Source organism: Amborella trichopoda, chromosome 5 (assembly GCF_054954075.1).
Source record: "Amborella trichopoda isolate Santa Cruz 75 chromosome 5, AtrichopodaSantaCruz75HAP2 v2.0, whole genome shotgun sequence".
Lineage (NCBI taxonomy): Eukaryota > Viridiplantae > Streptophyta > Magnoliopsida > Amborellales > Amborellaceae > Amborella > Amborella trichopoda.
In genome coordinates, this window is record NC_142340.1 from 41,539,359 (window position 1) to 41,560,520 (window position 21,162).

Genomic DNA, 21,162 nt, shown 5'->3' on the forward strand with positions numbered 1-21,162 from the left:
CCATTATCGAATTTTTAGAAAATTTATGAATTTTTTTTTTTAATCCATGATCGAACTTTTTGAAAATTTGTTAATTTTTTTTTTAATCCATGATCGAATTTTTTGAAAATTTGCTGTACTTTTTTTTTTTATTTCTTTTTATCCATGATCGAATTTTTTGAAAAATGATGATTTTTCGAAAAGATGTGAAAATCGTGATAAAGTTTTGATTATCATGATGTATTAAACATTTAAACCTAATTTTTAATTTTTATTGTTTGAGTTTGCTGTAATTTTTTTTTTTTTTTTTTTCATGATCGAATTTTTTGAAAATTGATGATTTTCCGAAAAGATGTGAAAATCGTGACAAGGTTTTAATTATCATGAGGTATTAAACCATATTTTAAATTTTTATTGTTAAAGTTTTTGTTGAAAAAATTGTATGTTGATGGATTATTTATGCAAAAAAATGCATGTTATTATATTTTCAATACAAAACTGTATTTTTTTTATTTGTTGTTCATGGATTTTTAAGTTGGAATGAATGATGTTAGCCGGCTCTTTGAAGAATTGTTTTTATTATTAATTTTTTAATGCAAAAAATGTATGTTCTTGATAATTGAGTTGTAGCCATGCTTGGAGCTTGCATTTTGTATTATTCTAAATGTTTGTAATTGATATGTACGAAATATTATTGTCAAAAAAGGTATTTTGCAATAACAAATAACAACGAATATGACTACATGAACTACCGCAACATATTATCACTACATATTGTGATTATTTTTCTTTTTGAACTGTCAGGTTAATTTAAACTTTTTACATCTTAAAACAGTTGAATCATGTCAAGATCTATAGAAGACCCTGCATGGCAACATGGGGTCAGACTTGATCTCAACAAGAAAGACAAAATTATTTGTAATTACTGTCAAAGAGTGATAAGTAGTGGGGTACATAGGTTCAAGCAACACTTGGCAGGGGTTAAGGGAGAAGTTTCTGCATGCACTAGTGTCCCTAGTAATGTAAAAAAACAGATGGTGGCAATTCTTAATGCTAGCAAAGGTAAAAAAATTGCCAAACATAGGACATATCAATATTCGCATATTCATCCAAAAACATGAAAATTCTTAATGGAGTACCCTCATTTTTTATTGAATTCCTAAAAAACAATATTTATAATGAATTTTAATAATTTTTTCGGATTTTTTTGAAGATTTATTCTGACCTATTCACCCGATTCCGATCCGGACCGCCGATTCGCCGATCCGGATCGCCGATTCGCCGATCCGGATCGGTTTTTGAAAAGCCCGATCCGGGTCACCGATCCGGTTTTTAAACCATTGCTTTCGACTATTCTTTTTAACTCTTTTGAAGTCAATTTTGGAGCTCCAATTTTTTGGATCTGACGCACAAATGAATTAATGGTGTGAACTCATGAGTAAGCCCATTCACCAAATACTTTTCTTTAAAAACATACTGTGATCCATATGACCATTGAAAATCTTAGATTGCAAGCGTAATCACAATGCCGACACAACCAATGGATAGATATCCACCGGAGCCACAATGAGATATCATACGATGACAAAGCAGGAAGTCCATTTCTCCTTCCATCACCATCCATTCATCGATTGGACAGTGGTAGACGCTCATGACCATATATTTCTACGGTCTATGGATCATGGATTGGAGTATATGTTTCCATTAACCTCAGTTAGGTAAAGAATTGGTCTCCATGTTTACGCGGGGTCTAATGTAGACTTGATCCCCTCTTGTTGACTTGTACAAAATAATGGAAGATGCTCTACCAAACCCTCTGATGTTATTATATTTTATGACAAGAGAAATGCCACAGCAAGTTCGTTGATATGACTATTGATCATATTATAATAGTGATAGATCATTTTATGAAAAAATACTTCCTCACCTAAAACGCAGAGCAACTTTTATGTCTTAAAAATTGGGGATGTAACTTCTTCGAACAACCCACTAAGCTCAATGAAATATTATATGCATATATTTAAAAATAAAAAATAAACTAAAAAACAATTATAGTTGTCTAATATTCGATAACTCAAATTCAATCTAATCCATTGGACATATCCAAAATGAGGTATTCTAATGGTATACCTCATCTCTCTCTCTTTGTTTATTTATATATATATATATATAGATGTTATTATATATTATAACAAAAAAATGCCATACCACGATTGGTTGACTTGCTAGAGATGGATCATATTATAAAGAACGATATTGCAAGATTATATGCTTCTGCAGGAGCACATCATACACTAACTCCCTTGTTTAAAGCCTTGATGTAGTGTCAGGATCTCAAACTTTGGAGTAGGAACCTCCTCAACTTAATAACCAACTTCATCAGTTAAATAAATGAATAAGTAAGTAACAAGATGCACATTATATATATGTGTGGAAAAATAACCTAGTTAGACCGGAAAGAGATCATCTAATTTTTAGATAGTCAAATTTAATGTTATGTAACTGAAAATCTTATTTTTATTCAAAATACTCACAGAAGGAAACGGTTTACCGAATTAGGATGCACATTAAAAATTTCATTACAAGAGGTTATTTTGATGCTCAAATATCTTCAAATTGATTATCTCGACATCAAGATGCATGAACATGAGAAAAAAATGGATTTCAAGTTTTGGGAATATTGCATCTTGTAATGCAATTTTAGTTCGTCAATTTTCATGATTTTCAAGTATTCATAGATCTTCTCGATCTACATTATTTTTAAGGCTCGAAATTTTATAATTAGAGATGAAAATAGATTTTAAGGCTATCACAAAGATTTCCAGTATTGAAACCACATTTCTTGACACTCTTTGAATGTGCATTTTAGTTTGATTGTTTAGAGCCTAGGGTTTGTACAAATTGCACCCCTCACATAATGCTTCTAACGAGGATCCCAAAACTTTAAATTACAAAAAAAAAAAAAAAAAAAATTCGAAGTAGATATTTTGTAAGAGGGAGTATGTACATAATGTGCTCTAGCCGGGCACACTAAAGCCCATCTTATTATAAAAAGTAAAAAGGACTTTAAAATAGGCGGAACCTTCAATGCAAGTTCCCTTGCCTTGAAAATATAAGAACCACCGATGAGTTCCCTTGCATTGAGACTTCAATGGCTGCAAATTTCAGTTCAGTTCGTAATTGCTTTGACTTGGAACCCTGAGAAGCATTTGTGACTCTAAGCAATGGAGACCTTCGCAGCTTTTACATTGGCATTTTAGGTACATTGGTGGATAAATATTATCTGTCTTCTGTTAATTTTGATTGATTGTTCCATAACGCTTTCTTTCAATTTGTTATTGCAAGGAGGCTTCCCTTCTTTGCAGCACAGCTAATGGTGGAAAGTTCAAATTCTTAACCTTTACTGAGAGAGAGATGTTAAGGGAGTAAGAAGTTTGAAGTTGAACTAAAAGAGATTAAAGGTCCTTTAATATATGCTATGCAGTAAAAAGGGTATTTACTGCGAACTTTTATTAACTTTTTATTTTCAGTACATTTCAATTAGTGCATCTTGTAATATTATCTAGATCGTTAATTTTCAAGTGCTCACAGATTTGCTAGATTTACATTATTTTTTAACTTTGGAATTTTATTATTAAAGACGAAAATACGTTTTCAGACCATCACAAAGATTTTTGATACTGAAACAATATGTTTTGGCACTATTTGAAGGAGCGCTTCCCTTGAATTGGTTAGGGCCTCCGACTTGTACAAACCACACCCTGCATATATTAGGAAGTGCTAGATTGTTTCGCCCTTGTCACTAACATGCTATGTTGTGATGGTTTCATTTAAAAACTGCCACCGACCTTATGGGGACTGTAGCGGTCTCTATATATATATTGCGTCAAATTTGCGTGAAAAAAATTCCACCATGGACATGTTATATCCATGACGGACCGCCACGGACATGTTATGTCCGTGACGGTGTTTAATCCACACCGTCTGAAAAATCAGACTGCGCCGAACCTATAGATAAAAATACTGTTCATTTTCGTCCATAGGTGTTTTGTAGTCTCTTCCATCCATCCATATATATATATATATATATATATATATAGGAAAAAGATGTGGTTAGCAAGCTCGTACGCCGACCGTTACAATTAAAATAGGAAAAGATTAACCGCTAGTAAAAAAATGGGCCTAAAAAAGAACATACCGAGTCCTTTCTCTCTCTCTACTCTTCCCACCTTCATCCCTCCTCTGCCTCTCCAACGCTCCTGTCAATAGCGATCTCAATCTCTGTATCTCTCTCTACCTGATCTTGCGCTCAACCCACCCCTGCCTGCAAGCTTCCCCCTCTATGTATCTCACATCACATACAAGTAGAGCCAAGCCCTTCACCCCCAAAGATAGCATACCTCGACGAATATTTAACACAAGCTGCCAATATATTTCCGTGAATTGGAGTAGAAAACCCCTAAATGGTGCCTGTGTCACCATGTTTAAATGAATTCACAAATCTAGTTCATGTGTCAAGACGGCAAATTGGGCCTCCAAATGCTTCAAAACAACACAAGGCATATGCAATTACCTAAAAAACACAATTCATGTGCCCCTTTGAACTGTGAAATCATTTATTAGAAAAAAAACAAAATGGATTCACAATTAAAAATGCTAAGGTATAAACCCAACTCAGCGTTAATATGAACTGGGCGCGGTATTTATAAGGTTGCAACCTTAAACAATCCAATTAAGGCGCACCTCCAAATTTTATCATAATATGTAATTTTGTTATAAAAAAATTAAAATTATCTTAAAATCTATTTTTATATCTAATTAGAAAATTTTAAATTCCAAAAATTGTTAAAATCAAATAGATCTATAGACATATGAAAATCTTGAAAATAGACAGTTTAGATAATGTGTTGCAAGATGCACTATTTATGGGACTCAAAAACTTTTTTTTTCATATTTATACATCTTGATATCGAGATGATCAATTAAAAGGTTTTTCAACATTAAAACATCCCTTCTGATAGATTTTTGAGGTGCATCTGTAATTCTATGATTGCAACTTTATATAAACTTTTCCTCGTATAAGATCCAAATACAGCTTCTAATACAGTTAAATCATTTTATGTAGGCACGTTTTCTATGAACCTTTTGGCTTCTGCCCATTCTCTCTCTGACATTCACGTTTTCTATGAACCCTTTGCGGATGCTTTCTTTGGGCCTTAGTTATAGACATTAAGGGATGGCAGAGAAGAGCATGGGATGATTTTGGGGTTCTAAGAGGTTCCTTTGAGAGAAGAGAAGGGTTGAGATAGAGGAGTGAGAAAGAGAGGAGATGGGGCAGGTATGAGGGAGTGCGCGCAAGGAGCAGGAAGTCGGAGAGGAAGAGAGGCGGTGGTAGGGATAAAGGTGGGAGGGAAGAGTAGAGAGACACGTTTATGTTTTTGCACAATTTATTGCAAGCTTATACTTTTTTTTCGTTGTAATCGCAACCGTCCAAAATTCATATGGTCATAATTGTCCGGTAGTGTTTCACTTTTCATTTTTTTTTTTTATATATCAGAATGATCTGAAATTTGGAGTGTGTATTTATCAAAAATAAGCAAATCTAAAAGAAATATCAAAAAATTATTTTACAATAAAAATTAACCAAAGGTATTTTGGTCAATCTTTTTCACGAATTAATTTTTAAATATTTCAGGTCATTCCAATTTGTAGAAAAAAATGAAAAATGAAATACTACCTGATAATCGTGACCGTGTGATGAACTTTGGAGGGTGATGAGGGTAGGCGAAATCACTGTTCATTTTCGCCTATAGACGTTAGGAAGACTTTTCCTATATATATATACCCTTATTCTATGGTATAGTAAATTTTTGTTTCGGAGTATTTTAGTCAAGAGTAAATTAAAAATTCTTAATAGAAACAAAAACATTTATTAACAATGGTGAACAATGACATAATCAATACGGTGTGTGACATCACCCATGAGATGTATTAATTGTTTTTCACTACTAATAGAATACCACTATTTTATTCTAAAAATATTTATTCTATATATATATATATATATATATATATATATGGAAGATACTACAAAACGTCTATAGGAGAAAATAGACAGTGATCTATCATACCCTCATCACCATCCAAAGTTCATCGCACGATCCCGATTGTTCTGTAGTGTTTATTTTTCATTTTTTGTTTACAAATCAGAATGACTTAAAATTTGAAAAGTGTCTTAATAAAGAATAGGCGAATCTAAAAAAAGTATCAAAAAAATATTTTACATGAAATAAATTGACCAAAATATCCCCAAAATGTTTTGGGGGTATTTTAGTCAATTTATTTTCATGAAATTTTTTATATATATTTATTAGGTGCGCCTCATTAAGATGTACACACGCACCAAGTTTCAAATCATTCTAATTTGTAAAAAAAGTAAAAAGTGAGACACTACCAAACAATCGTGACCATACGATAAACTTTGGACGATGATGAGAGTAGGTGAAATCACTATTCATTTTCATCTATAGATGATGGGAATCCTAGATATATATATATATATATATATATATATATATATATATATATATATATATTAGGATCATAGTTATTGGGGGAGGGAGCAGGAACGACTCCGGTTCTAGGAGCGGGAGCGGGAGCATCGGATCGAGGCTGCCGAAACCACTAAAGCTCAGGGGGAGAGTTCTAGTATGAGTAAAAGTTGCAGATCGAGATCCCGTATGAATAGAAAGCGTGTTCCTGATACATTGGGATCGAGTCCTTATTTAACGGGAAAGCATTCCATGTAAAATGGGATCATATTCCCATGCTCATTAGGATCGCGATCCCATTGACAACAGGAAGAGAATCCCATTTAAAGTTGAGTCGTGCCCCCATCTAAGAAAAATGCGTTCCTATTAAGAATTGATCGAGCTCCATTCAAGGTTGGATGGCGTTCCGCTTAACTTGGAGCCAATCTCCACCTGTTTTCTCTCTCGCTCTCCCTCTCTCTCTCTCTCTCTCTCTCTCTCTCTCTCTCTCTCTCTCTCTCTCTCTCTCTCTCTCTCTCTCTCTCTCTCTCTCTCTCTCTCTCTCTCTCTCTCGACAAGACAATCACTACCTCTTCAACCTCCGCAGCCCTAATCCGATGGATCCATCTGCCAAATCGCGCTCTGTCTCTCTCTAACTTCATACTGAGTGGACTCTTTCTCTCTCCTCAGAAAGCACAACAGCAACAAAAAACTGCATACCCAACTCAACCTCGCTTGCTAGCAGTTGGGGACCTCTATGATAATCTCCAAAAGGCCAAACAACTCTGAAAATAGCTAAATTCTTCAATGAAAAACTATGAATTAGATTGCAGGCAACTCCATGGTTGTGAAGGTTGGTGATATCCTTGACAGAGGGGGAGAAGAGTTCAAGCTCCATTTTAAAAAAAAAAAAACTCAAGCAAGACGCAAAGACATCAAATGGGAAGTTGTTAATTTTACAAGGAAACCATGAAAGCTTGAATATACCTGGAGATTTCAAGTATGTTATAAAAGTTGACATTAACGAAATCAAGAGTTAGGGTGAATGGTTTTCTATAGGAGTTCAAATGAAAAACCTTTGTAAAAGATTTGAAAAGTAAATTAACATTTTTAATGGAGTACCCAAAAATTACCCATCTGGAATTAGGGCGAGAATAGCTGCTTTAAGTCTTGGGGGCCCAATTTTTACGTATTTTTTAGCTGATAACCCTACTATTTTAATGGTGGATGGCTATATTTTTGTTCATGGTGGGATCCTCCCTAAGGATGGAGTTCTGAGAACGTAGGGATCGTGATCTTAATATTCTGGCAGCGGGGATCTAATTTGTTCGAGAACGCATTTCTTGGCATAGTGGGAGCGGGTCCGTGCTAGGCGCGAGCTCCGTTGTGAATGGGGTCGAGAATCCTAAAAATAAGAGCAAGCTCCCAAAATGTTGGAAACGGATTCCAAATGAGATCCCGACCACAAAGCGCTGGAGTTAGGTCCCCGAGGGGGAGCGCCACCCTAGTTGGGCGCTCTTGGTAACTATTATTAGGATCACTTGCCACGATACATGGGCTCCTAAGCGATTGAAGCACATGATAGCCTTCAATTCTACTATATAAGTTATGGACTTTCTTGATAAGAAACCTAACAAGAAAAGTCAATTAGAAGAGAAGATCAACCATGTCTAACAACCAATATAAAGCTCCCAAATTAAAAAAAAAAAAGATATTCAAGAACATCAAGATTTATTTGTGGACTGCTAGACAAATTATGTTCCATCATGTCACTGTATGAGGGCCATACCCTCAATTTGTGACGCAGTATAAAATTACCGGTGACTAATACCCAGAAAAAATATCTGTGTTTTAGAGATAAATAAAAATCATGAAGAAAATTACAAGAAGACAAAGATTTGGATATTTCTTAGAATATAAATGATGACCAACTCTTTCAAAAGACCGAGATTTGGCCATAAAAAACACGGACTTAAGTTTTCTAAGTAAAACATACATCGTAAAATTAGACTTTATCAAACTAAACCCAAAAATCCTATTTTTAATAGTTAACCCTAATAAATAAAATTAAGAATTCTACCATACTCTAAAAATAAAATTAACAAAAATGTAATTAAGCTTAGTGTTGGTTGTGGGTTGTAAAAATTAAGGTTATTGTGGGTTGTAAAAATAAAATTAACATACATGCTGGATGTGGGTTTTAAAAAACACGTTACCATCTTGTTATACTATGGTTACTGTTCGAGATTGATTGTAAAGTGTGTATATCATACACTCAAGGGAGAACAGAATATAATTGTCAAGTAGAAAACTTACATTGGAGGATTTTTTTGTTAGAAATTTTGTGATCCCCTTTAGAATCAACATATGTTTATTTAAAAAGAGAAGACTGTTGAACTCCTAAACACCAAGAACTGGTTATTTTAAAATTATGTTGCCTCTTTCAATTTGGGTGAGGTTTGTATGAGGTGCCCTCTTTATGCTCCAGAAGTATGGCCTGAAATCTGCTTGGAGATTTAGTTTTGGTGTCATAAACCTTAAGATAGCTTGAAAATTTATTTTTTATCTCTAATTATAACAATTTAAATTTTAAACTGGTATAGATCAAGTAGTTCCATAAACACTTATAAATCTTGAAGATAGATGGTCCAGATAACTTGTTACAAAATGCACTATTTTTAAGAATTGAAATCTTTTTTCCTTCATATCCACATATCTCGATGTCAAGATGATCAACTTGAGGGATCTCCAAAGTTAGAATACTATCTTCAAAGTATTTTTTAGGTACACCTTGCTTTAACAATACTAGGTTACATGCTAATATAAACTCTTTTCTTCGACTTTATTACATTATTGTCTACAACAAAAATGAATGTAGAGAGAGAGGTTGCTCACTAGGTTGAGGCAGTTCTATCCTTAAAATTCAAAATTTGAAACCCTGGCTATTCTCTAGGTCAAGGCTTTTCCCGTGGAAATGAATATAAGATATGCTCCTACATAAGCCTATAATCTTTTTGGCTTGATATTATATGGGATGAGAATTCATGTGCATTTGAAGTTCGTGTGATGTTAGGCAATAGTTGCTCTTTGTGTAATTACCATACCTCTATTCAGGAATCAGATTTGGGCATGGGTGGTTAGCAGCTTAAATCTAGCAGCGTTAGATCTCAAGTTCGATTCCGCCAAACTACCCAAAAAAAAGAATGTCGTAGCTATATGCTGGCTTTGGAATTTTTTTGCATGGATATGAAATTATTTAATGGGAACTCTCTGTCCTCAAGGACTCTTATAAAACCTTGGCATTTTTTTCATGCATATAAAATTATTTAATGGGAACTCTCTGTCCTCAAGTACTCCTATAAATCCTTTACATGAACTTTCGTGACTTAAGGTATCTACTAAAATACATTTAAAATAAGAAAATGTCATGTATGTATGGTATTTGATATTGTTTGGTGGGTGTTCATCTTTAACAAAATGCTTGATCTTCAATAAATTTCTTTTTGCTTTTATATATTTTTGGTTAGGTTACAAGTGTTGTTCAATAAAATTGAGTTCAGTTATGTTGTGTTGTTCAAAATATGAGCATTTTTTTTAATTTTTTTATTAAAATGATAGTACATTTTCTTATATTGGATTATGGGAATAAACTTTCATAGTAATGGAGATAATTCTTTGTTAGTTTGTAAGTCTGATACTATGATAGAGTATTTCGTTTCTCTAAGAAGGCTCTCTGTGTATTAATCAATCTCTACAATATAAACCTTTATTGAAAATTGTTTCATACGGGCTGCATTTCTACAATATACGGTCCAGAGGTATAAAGTATCCATCTCAAAGATGGATGTAAATAGGTGGTCCATCTAAAAACAAGTGTGACTAACGGTCCAGATGTTTTTTTAGTACAATTATTAATTTAAGTATTGGTGTGGTTTCTATAAGGTTGCAACCTTAAACAATCTAATTAAGGCGCACCTCCAAATTTTGTCTTAACATGTAATTTTAGTGTAAAAAATTCTTAGGATTATTTGAAAATCTAATTTTTAAGCTAATTATAAAATTTTAAACTCCCAAAATGGTCAAAATCAAATAGATCTATAAGTATATGAAAATCTTGAAAATGGACGGTCTAGATAATATGTTATAAGATGCACTATTTTTGGGACTCAAAATCTTTGCTATTTTCATATTCCTACATCTTGATGTTGAAATGATTATTTATGGGTTTTTTCAACATTAAAAAAACATTTTTTGATGGATTTTTTAGTGCATCTATAATTCTACATTTTAAGTTTGCAACCATATATAAACTTTTTCCTTTAAGTATTCAACTGTATTTTACTTTTTCATATTCATGATCTATATGCGAGCTGGCAACATAGAAATTGTGTCCAACATATATATATATATATATATATATATATATATATATATATATATATATATATATATATATATATATATATATATATATATATATATATATATATATATATATATATATATATATATATATATATATATATATATATATATATATATATATATATATATATATGACATTAATCATCATCATTTTATCCTTTTTTTAATTAATTGGGGTCGACTATATGAATCTTAGTTCTCCATTCTGCTCTAGTAAATGTCATATCCTCAATGAGGCCATAAGTCCTCATATTTTGCAAACTATTTCCAACTACGTCTTTTTGGGCCTACCTTTTGCCCTTTTCAGTCCTTCCACTTGAACTAACTCGTACCTCCTAACAGTGTTGTACTTGGCCGTCGCCGCACATGGCCAGTCTAGCTAAGTCTACTCTCTCGTATTTTATTGTTTATTGGTACCACGCTTAAATTCTCTCGAATAGGTACATTTCGAATTCTATTATTTCTTGTTTTGTCACTCATCCATCTCAACATCCTCATTTCCGCTACATTTATTTTATAAGTATATTGTTTTTGTCCGCTCAACATTCCGCCCCATAGAGCAAAGATGGTCTCACCACTATCATATAGAACTTACCCTTCTTCCTCATTAGTATGTGGAGATCACATAAAAATCCAGTTGCACATCTCCACTTCGCCTACCTAGTTCTAATTCTGTGTACGACATCTTCGTCGATCTTTCTATTTTCATGAATCATCGATCTAAGATTTTGAAAGTGCGGTCTCTTTTGTACTTCATGGTGGTCAATCTTGATTACTTCTCACTTCTACTCCTATTAATAGTACACTTGCCTTCCATGTACTCTATCGTAGTTCAACTAATTTAAAATCCTTTAGATTCTAGAGCATCCCTCCAAAATTCTAATTTTTTGTTGATATGATTTCGGGTCTCATCAATCAAAACTATCATCTGCGAACAACATGTACTACGATACCTCATCTTGTAGGTGCTTGGTAAATTCATCCATAACTAAAACAAAGAGGTACAGGCTCAATGTTGACCTTGATGTAGACCTATTGTCAATGAAAACTCGCTCGTCACTCCACTAGTTCTTTGTACACTAGTTAGCGCTCTATCTGACATATCTTTTATCAAATCGATGTAGTGGCTAGAGGCACCTTTTTTTTTTAACACTCACCAAATCAAATATCAAGGTACTCTATCATAAGTTTTCTCTAGATCAATAAAGACCATGTGGAGGTCTTTTCTCTTCGCCCTAAACGTCTCAATCAGTTGCCTAAGTAGGAAAATACATTTAGTTGTTTACCTTCATGGCATAAAACCAAATTGGTTTTCATATATACTGGTTTCATGCCTTAGTCGTTGCTCAATGACTTTTTTCAGAGCTTCAGAGTATGACTCATAAGCTTGATCCCTCAATAGTTTGTACAACTATATTTGTCTCCTTTGTTCTTGTAAAATACAAGAACATAAAATACAAGATACTATACCTTGCTTTCCCATACATATTGATTATACATTCCATGTTGATTACATAATTTTCTTAGCAAAACAAATGGTCATAATTGGGTCCTTCCTACGTCACAAGGACAACGGCAAGTGTTTGTTTTCTATATAGTGAGGACATTTCGAACACCAACCTAAAAATTAACGTTTGAGTGTCATATTTTTGGTGTGTCGACACCCGCCAAAAACCACAGCATATTAATTTTACGTCAAGTACTATATTAAGACAAAAATGTGAATTCCTTTGTAGAGATAGTGGAAATAGTCCAAGACTAGCCGAGCCCACCCCAAACTGCTTTAAGGCTAGGGCTGGTTTGGGCTTGAAACCTTTGTGTTTAGTAACGAGCCTGACCTCGCCATAAAGCCAAAATCTATTTTATTCCAATTATTTTTTTGGAATTAGTTTATAAGTCAAACTTCACCAAGGTGCAAATCACGAAAAATTCTCTAAAACATTAAACATCCAACCATGTGAGGCTACGATCTCTACAAGAAAAAAAACGAAAGTGAAACCATGAATCAATAAAATTAAGAAACAAGATAAAATTAGGGGCCTAATTTATAGGGGAAAAGAAATAAAAAGCCAAAAAAAGCACAAGATAAGATCAAACTCATGATCTATTTGAAAAGTTGGACTATGCATTCAGTGTATATAAATTAAGCATTTTCTTATTTTTCTTATTGTTACACCGGTAAGACCACTCACAATGTCCAATCGCAAGACCACTCACTTACTACCACTATTGAATATAATTCCTTGAATAAAAACTTTAACTCATTGCTTTATGGGAATAGAAGAGCACAACATAAAAATAAAATTTAAATAATTAAAATTGTCGGAGATTACTTCAACCGGGCTTAGTACAGCTCACGCCGAGTCTCTTCATTCTGATGGTTCTCGGGATCTATGATCAATCTCTTGATTCTCCTACTTATAGCAAAACTCTCTCAAATGCATATAGATCTCGATCTAGAACCAATTATCTAATACCTCAATGCCTTAGTCTTGCTCAAGTGATGAGAGATAGAAATCAAAAAGGGAGGAAGAGATCTACTAACTAGGGGATGCTCCACTTTACTACCCACAAATCAAGAACCAATCATAGCATCGAGTGTGCTCCTTTATAAACTCTAGAGACATAGATACTAGGTAGGGGGTGCCCCTTAGGTTTGCTTGAGAGAGAGAGATATTGCTAGGTTGGTGTGTACCCCTCTTGTTAACTTAGGAAGACAGAGAGAGAAATCCTAGGTTGGGGCGTGCCCCCTTTTAGATAAATCTTTTGAGAGAAAGAGAGAAAGAGAGAGAGAGAGAGAGAGAGAGAGAGAGAGAGAAGAGAGACGAGGTATAGAGATTTGGTAAAAGGGAAGAGTCACCTTTTTATAGCTTTTTTTATGCTGTTGGGTTTGCCTCAATTCGTAGGGTCAAATATTGACCATCAATCTAAAGAGACTTGTGGAATAAGAGATTTGAGTCATCCATTTCTTAGATCCAATATCAAGATTCAAAAAAGATGCTAGAACCTTATTCCCATCAAATACGTAAATAAAGAAAATACTTCTCTGACTTCTCTTTTATGAATATTCATTCCTTATTTATACAATCTTGTATAAAATTCTCTTACACTTGTCATCTTGAATTTTCAACCTTCTTTCAATTTAAAACTTCCCAAAAGATAAAACTCAATTTGGATGTCATGAACTTCATGGCAAATAAAAATAGAAAGCAACACCCTTAGAGTGGGGTGTGCCTCCCACGGTGACCATTGGAGGTCTCCATGCAAATTCCCATGTATTTAATTTAAGGTGGGTCTCACTCCTTATGGTGGGTCCCCCATGTATTTATTAAAAATTAATTTGATTTTAGAATATTTAGAAATAGAACTTTATTTCTCTTGTTTATTAAAACATTGATAATTGATTTTATTTATATTATAAATTCAAATGACAAAATTAAAATATCAAGATAATCACAAAAATTCCAATAAGTATTCTAAAAAACACATATAATATAAAATTAATTAAAACTAATTAATTTTGATAGAAATTGGATCCGTATAGGTAGGAATTATCAATATACTGGAGTACTCCACCTTCAACAATGAACCACAATCCACACTAGCTTTCTTAAACTGACTTAGCAGTTTTCATGACCCACAGTCCACTATAGCGACTCCTGATTGGACTGCATAAGTCCGCCAATGGGCTAGGGGATATAATCCCAGTATGTGGATTTCAGGTTTTCTCCTAGAGACAAAACTATGGTCCCTCAGACCATGATGCAACTACGACCTTATGGTGCATAGGGGTAATCTCTCACACTTGCACATGCTTCACCATCAATGGTGGATCACTATCAAACTATGGTTATCTATGTACATATCGTGTTGTGATACTAAGATAAGGTTTTAACCCAGTCTCTAAAGGCCAATCATCATATATAAGGATCTCACAGTCCCTTGGCTCTCATCAAGATATACTCTGACCTCATCAAAATCTAATCAACTAAACCCTTCTCTGTTTTATCTCTATGGCGAGGTACCTTCGATTTTTACAACTCTATTGGCCTAGTACGTTGAACTGTCGAAATATCTCATGTGCTTACCATCTTTGTATGATGTAAGTCCAGTCAATTTTCCCTTCCAAAGATATCTCCTGGCCAAAACCCTAGCTAAAGTTACTAAAAAGAAAAAGGTAACAACTACTTAATCAAAGAAATCGAACCCTATAAAACACCAAGGAAACTTTCCTCTAAACAAAATAATACAAATATTTTTTAATAATAATTGTGAGAGGTAGGGGGAGAGAGAGTGAGGGAGAGTGCGAGCGAGCTTTAGTCGAGGGTAGAGAGATAGGAGGTCCATAGAACCATAGCGAGTGGGAAAAGAGAAAGGTTCACATGAGATGAGAGAGAGAGAGAGCTTCAACTGAGACTAGATAGATAGGTCCATAGAATCATAACCAGTGGCAAGAGAGAGCTTCATGAATGAGAGAGAGAGAGAGAGAGAGAGAGAAAGAGAGGGGTTTAGATGAGTTTTATCGGGAGAAGCTTAGGCGCCGAGGGTTTTAGAGAGAGTGTGAGAGTCTCAGGGAGCTATAAAGTTAGAGTGGTAATTGGACAACTGGACTGCAGTTATATCTAGGGTTTTGAATGTGAACATTGCAGATGCAGCTCTTGATCCTGCAGTTCAAAAATAACCAGCAGAGCAAAGCCTTTCTACATCAAGGAACACACCCATAATAAACTAATAAATAGAATGAGGAAAAGCCATGAATCTGTGGTCGAGTTTCTTCTAACCTTGCAGTGTTGGGGCAGTAGATGAGGCACCTGGAAGCAATTTGGAGACGTAAAAGAGAAAATGAGGCATTCAATTAATTTTTTAGCGCGTATAGGATGCTCCCGCACATTATACACTAGTACTTGGGCAAAAGAGCTACTTCCGAGGATCATTTCAGGTCTTACGTTTTGCAATCTAGTTTAGTACTAAATACACAGATCTGACCATACATAAAATTTGAGAGTATTTTGTCACCCTAACTCTAAATATGATTTTACCGGAGGGAGTGTACAAACAATATGTTCCCATGGTAGCATTTAATCGGTGGCTTTAATCTTATATCAATGTCCAAGTATTTGTTGGGGGTGCAGAGAGCTTATCTCTTGATATGAGCCTTAATTCCATTTAAGAATATTGAAATTATTGCTCTTTTGCTGTAACAGACTACAAACATAAGAAGATATGAAGAGGATAAGAGAAAAATATTAAAAGAGAGAAAAATAATGCAGAAATTAAAAAGAAGCAAAACACAAAGATTTGCATAGTTCGACAATATACCTAAGAATTCATAGATTTCAACACACATAAAGTAACACACATGGAAGCCAGGAAATCATAGATTTCACTGTGCTCAAACCAACAGTCCAACTTATTCTAAGCACTCCAGCATATAGAAAACATAGATGTAAAACATGGATGATAAAGTCTATCAAGAGTCTTCACACTGCACTCAAACAGCACTTAAAAGCTGGAAACACCTCTCTCACTCTCTCGCCCCCTCTCTCTCTTTCTCTCTCTCTCTCCAGCATATAGAACACATAGATGAAGAACACAGATGATAAAGTCTATCAAGTGTCTTCACACTGCACTCACATAAAACTTAATGCTGGAAACACCCTCTCCCACACACTAACTCTCTCTCTCTCATACCTCTATATTCTCTCTCTCTTCTTTGGCAGCTCCTTGGACCTTCATAGTGAGATAGAATAAGAAGGCAGCCATGAAAACAGCTACCCCACAAAGCAGGCCGACGAGCCAGGATATGTTATGCGGCAGAGAAAGCAGCACTTGAAGTGGGAAAGCCACGGCAAAAAGGCCTATTCCAAGACCTAGGAGGCCCTTCATGACCACCATGCCTGTAACGGAATGGGGGATGAAGACTATAAGAACAACAAGCTCCACTGATATCATAAAAATGACCAGGTAAATATTCAGTAGTGCAGCTAAGACATATATCTGGTTAGATTTAAGTGGAAGTCTCATGGCCAAGGCAAAGGTGGATGGTGCCATGGCTACGGCCAAGGGGGCTATAGCTTTGTATGTGGGCTTTATGTCTACCGGAGCACGCATTTGGTTGGTAGATTCAGGAGAAAATGGTCCAGATTCTGGGGACGATTTGACGGAGTCTGACCCAAAATTGTGGTGGTTGTCGGCGCAGTTCGGAGGCTTGCACTTAGCTGAGGGGTTAGATGTGGTGGCTAAAATCTGGGTTGTCAGATCATCATCAGGAAATGCATCATGGCTTCTGAATCCTTTGGTTTTGGGGCTCGAATTGGTGGAATCTGGTTGTGTAGTGGACTCATCCTCCTGCAAAAAGAGGGAGAGAAGAGATTGAAGAGAGAGAGAGAAAGAGAGAGAGAGAGAACAAGATTGAATTTTGTCAATACCTGTTCTTGTGGAGTAGAGAAAAAATGGCACCACGCATGGATGAGAACAGCTGAAAAAGAATGGAAGAAGGTGCGAAGATTAGTGAAAACCGAAGCCATTATATCCTGTGTTAAGAATCTCAAGACTCTGTTGTGTTAGATTGTGAAGAAGTGGGGGGGTTTGGTGGAGCTCCCAGTCTTTTTATATGTAGGTACCAATACTTATTTTTTGCTTTTTTTTTTTCGAAGGTTTGGACACATGTACTTTGGCCCCGAGAGTGTGAATTGTACACATACCCTTTAGAGAAAAGACTTTCACGTTTGGTTCACGTGAAAATGTTTTTAAAAAATATTTTCATGTGAAAATTTTTTTTTCATGTAGTCAAGTGTGAAAATATTTTTACATCAATTAATTACCAATTGGTATGAAAAGATGCAATAAGACTAATTGATATGAAAATATTCTCACACTTGACCGTAAAAAAAAATTATTTTGCTATGAAATGTTTCACGCGAACCAAATGTGCTTTTGTTATTTTTTTCCTTTTAAGAAAATTCTGGGATATAGTCTAGAATCATTAACCATTATTTTCGGGGAAAAAAAAAAGAAGGTTGATTTTCAGTTTTAAACATGAACATCTAATTGATCGGATTCTTGTTCAATCCTTGGACGTGAGTTTTTTCATGTAGATAAATTCAGGGTGCCATTTCAATTTTCCAATTTTAATTCAGGTTGGTGGGTAGGTTCCTCAAACAAGCTGTTAACTATGTGGAAGTACTCAGGCGACTAACCGAACAGAAAGCCGGGAGAGAGTGATTGAATCTGTGCATGCCCTCTCTTTGGCATATACACTGTGCCCCGCCCTCTATGGACAGGGTCCAAAAAATATTCCTGTGTTGGGTTTTCCCAGGTGAAGCACAAATTGTACATTTTGTCCCACGTGAAGCACAAATGTACATTTTGTCCCAGGTGAAGCACAAAATGTTATAGTTCTCTTTGGATATTGAGTGTTTGCATATATATATATATATATATATATATATATATATATATATATATATATATATATATATATATATATATATATATATATATATATATATATATATATATATATATATATATATATATATATATATATATATATATAGAGAGAGAGAGAGAGAGAGAGAGAGAAAGAAACAGAGGGTGCAGTTTGCATATGGATGCATCAGTAGGTGTTTAGGTAAAGTTCACTTTCAAATTTTATCATGATATGTAATTTTGATGTAAAATGTTCTTATATCTAATTATAAAATGTTCTTATATCTTATATCTCAAAATTTATTTTTATATCTAATTATAAAATTTTAAATTTAAAAAATGGTTAAAATCAAGTAGATCTATAAATATATGAAAATCTTGAAAATGGACGGTGTAAAGAATATGTTATAAAATGCACCATTTCTTATACTTAAAATCTTTTTATTTTTTATGGTAGTACATCTCGATGTCCAGATGATCAATCAAAGGATTTTTCAACATTAATATTACTTTTTCCGATGGATTTTGGAGGTGCATCCGCAATTATACATTATAACGTTGCATCTTGATATAAACTTTTTACATATATATATATATATATATATATATATATATATATATATATATATATATATATATATATATATATATATATAAGGTTGGAATCTTAAACAATCCAATTAAAGCGCACCTCTAAAATTTATCATAAATGTAATTTTGATATCAAAAATTTCTAGGATGGCTTGAGAATTTATTCTCATCTCTAATTATAAAATTTTAAACTCTAAAAATGGTTCAAATCAAGTTGATCTATAAATACATGAAAATCTTGAAAATGGACTGTCTAGATAATATGTTTCAAAATACACTATTTCACGGACTCGAAATCTTTTTTTCTTTTCATATTCATACATCTCGATGTTGAGATAATCAATTAGAGAGTTTTCCAACATCTAAAAAACCTTTTATGATGGATTTTTGCGGTGCATCTTTAATTCTACATTCTAAAGTTCACAAAGGTTTATTTATAAAGTTTAAAGTTTTAAAAATGGTGTTGATCGGCAGCTCTATGAAAACTTGAAGATCTGCAAAATTGACGGCCTAAAAATGCGTTACAAAATACACGTTTTGATATATAAACTTTTCATATATATATATATATATATATATATATATATATATATATATAGAAAGTTTATATAAGGTTGCAACCTTAAAATGGAGAACTACATATGTACCTCAAAAATCCATCGAAAAAAGTTGTTTTAATGTTGAAAAGCTCTCTAATTGATCGTCTTGATATCGAAATATATGAATATGAAAAAAAAAAGATTTTGAGTCCTAGAAATAGTGCATCTTGCAACACATTATCTAGACTGTCTATTTTCAAGATTTTCATATGTTTATAGATCTACTTGATTTTAACCATTTTTAGAGTTTAAAATTTTATAATTAAATATGAAAATAGATTTTCAGATAATCTTACAAATTTTTAACAACAAAAATACATGTTATGATAAAGTTTGGAGGCACACCTTAATTAGATTGTTTAAAGTTGCAACCTTGTAGAAACCACACCTATATATATATATATATATATATATATATATATATATATATATATATATAAAAGATAAATGGTGTCTTTGTAAACAAATCCATATATACCTAAAATAAATTGTTAAATAGTTCAACTTTTAAGTACATTTTTTACAAATTTCTCTCTCTCTTCTTTTTGTTTTTGTTTTTGTTTTTGTTTTTTTTAACGTCGTTAAGCTGGGTTGATTACTTTACATAATAAATATTCAGGTAATAAAATTGTTCCTTTGTTGGGTTTTTCCTGAGGGATCAAATGTGCATTTTACTCCGAGAAAAGCACAAAATCCTATAGTTTTCTTATCTACTCTGACGTTTATCTCGACTCTTTATGGGGAACTTCGCATTTAGCGCGTGCATCAACTTCTCACATTGACATTTCAGATGGAGGATGACGATAAAGTATAGATTAATGTTGTTCTTTTGAAATTAGGAGTCATCCCGGCGGTCTGCCCATCTCAAAGTCTATGTATTAGCCATTACGTCATAGGCAAACGTGGTCAATGACGATTTTTCAAACAAATAAATTACAAAATAACTCGAAGCCTATACTTTTTATACAACTTACACCCAACCAAATTTTTTCTCTCACTTTTTTCCCAAGAAAAAACTTTCTATGCAAATACTCCCACGGAAAAAAGTTTCTTTTTTTTTTACGAAAATACCCTTCCCATATACAAAAATTATTTTGGACTTTCTTATATACATACCCCCAAGAAAAAGTTTTCTTTTTTTTATAGAATTGCGCTTCCCATACAAAAATCATTTTGGTCAGATTTGACGTTGACTTTTGGACCCGTATATTACCGAAAGGTACTATCACATTGTCGGAATGCACAAGAGCCAGACGGCCTTTTGTAACTGTCGGATCACTATTTGCAACTGCCAGACCGCGCTTTACGACTGCGCAACTGCAGTTTGCAACTGTCGGACCACCCTTTACAACTACTGGACCTCCTTTTTCAATTGTCGAACCCCACTTTATACAGTGTCCGAACCCTACTATCAGACCACACTTTACATAGTACTGGAGCCCTATTTCCAAATCGTACTTTACACTATGCCAGAGCGTTACAGCTAGACCGCACTTTGTGCCTGAGCCCCTATTTTGGTGGGTGGAAAGAGAGGTGTGGGTAAGGTAAAAGTGAGGGAGGGTAGTTTTCGTATTTTTTTTTTTTTTGGGTTTTTTGACATAGAAAGT

The 21,162-nt window shown here is 33.9% G+C and overlaps 1 protein-coding gene and 1 long non-coding RNA gene across 4 annotated transcripts; one reads left to right on the forward strand and one right to left on the reverse strand.

Moving 5' to 3' along the window:
* The first annotated feature begins 3,076 nt into the window (after window positions 1–3,076).
* Window positions 3,077–18,305, forward strand: LOC110006438 (uncharacterized). Of its 3 annotated transcripts, XR_016055422.1 has the most exons (5): window positions 3,077–3,239; window positions 3,325–3,471; window positions 5,105–5,382; window positions 16,655–17,549; window positions 18,074–18,305. It is a non-coding gene; the product is annotated as an uncharacterized LOC110006438 (long non-coding RNA). The 3 variants fall into 3 exon arrangements; XR_002279403.2 differs by lacking the exons at window positions 5,105–5,382; window positions 18,074–18,305 and having other exon boundaries at window positions 3,085–3,239; window positions 16,655–17,548; XR_016055421.1 differs by lacking the exons at window positions 16,655–17,549; window positions 18,074–18,305 and having other exon boundaries at window positions 3,092–3,239; window positions 5,105–5,618.
* Window positions 16,240–17,508, reverse strand: LOC110006437 (hypothetical protein). The gene is made up of 2 exons (XM_020661823.2): window positions 17,363–17,508; window positions 16,240–17,282 (listed from the first exon to the last, which is right to left on the reverse strand). Exons 1-2 carry the CDS (start codon window positions 17,459–17,461, stop codon window positions 16,620–16,622), a joined length of 762 nt encoding a protein of 253 aa, XP_020517482.2. The 5' UTR covers window positions 17,462–17,508; the 3' UTR covers window positions 16,240–16,619.
* Window positions 18,306–21,162: the final 2,857 nt, after the last annotated feature.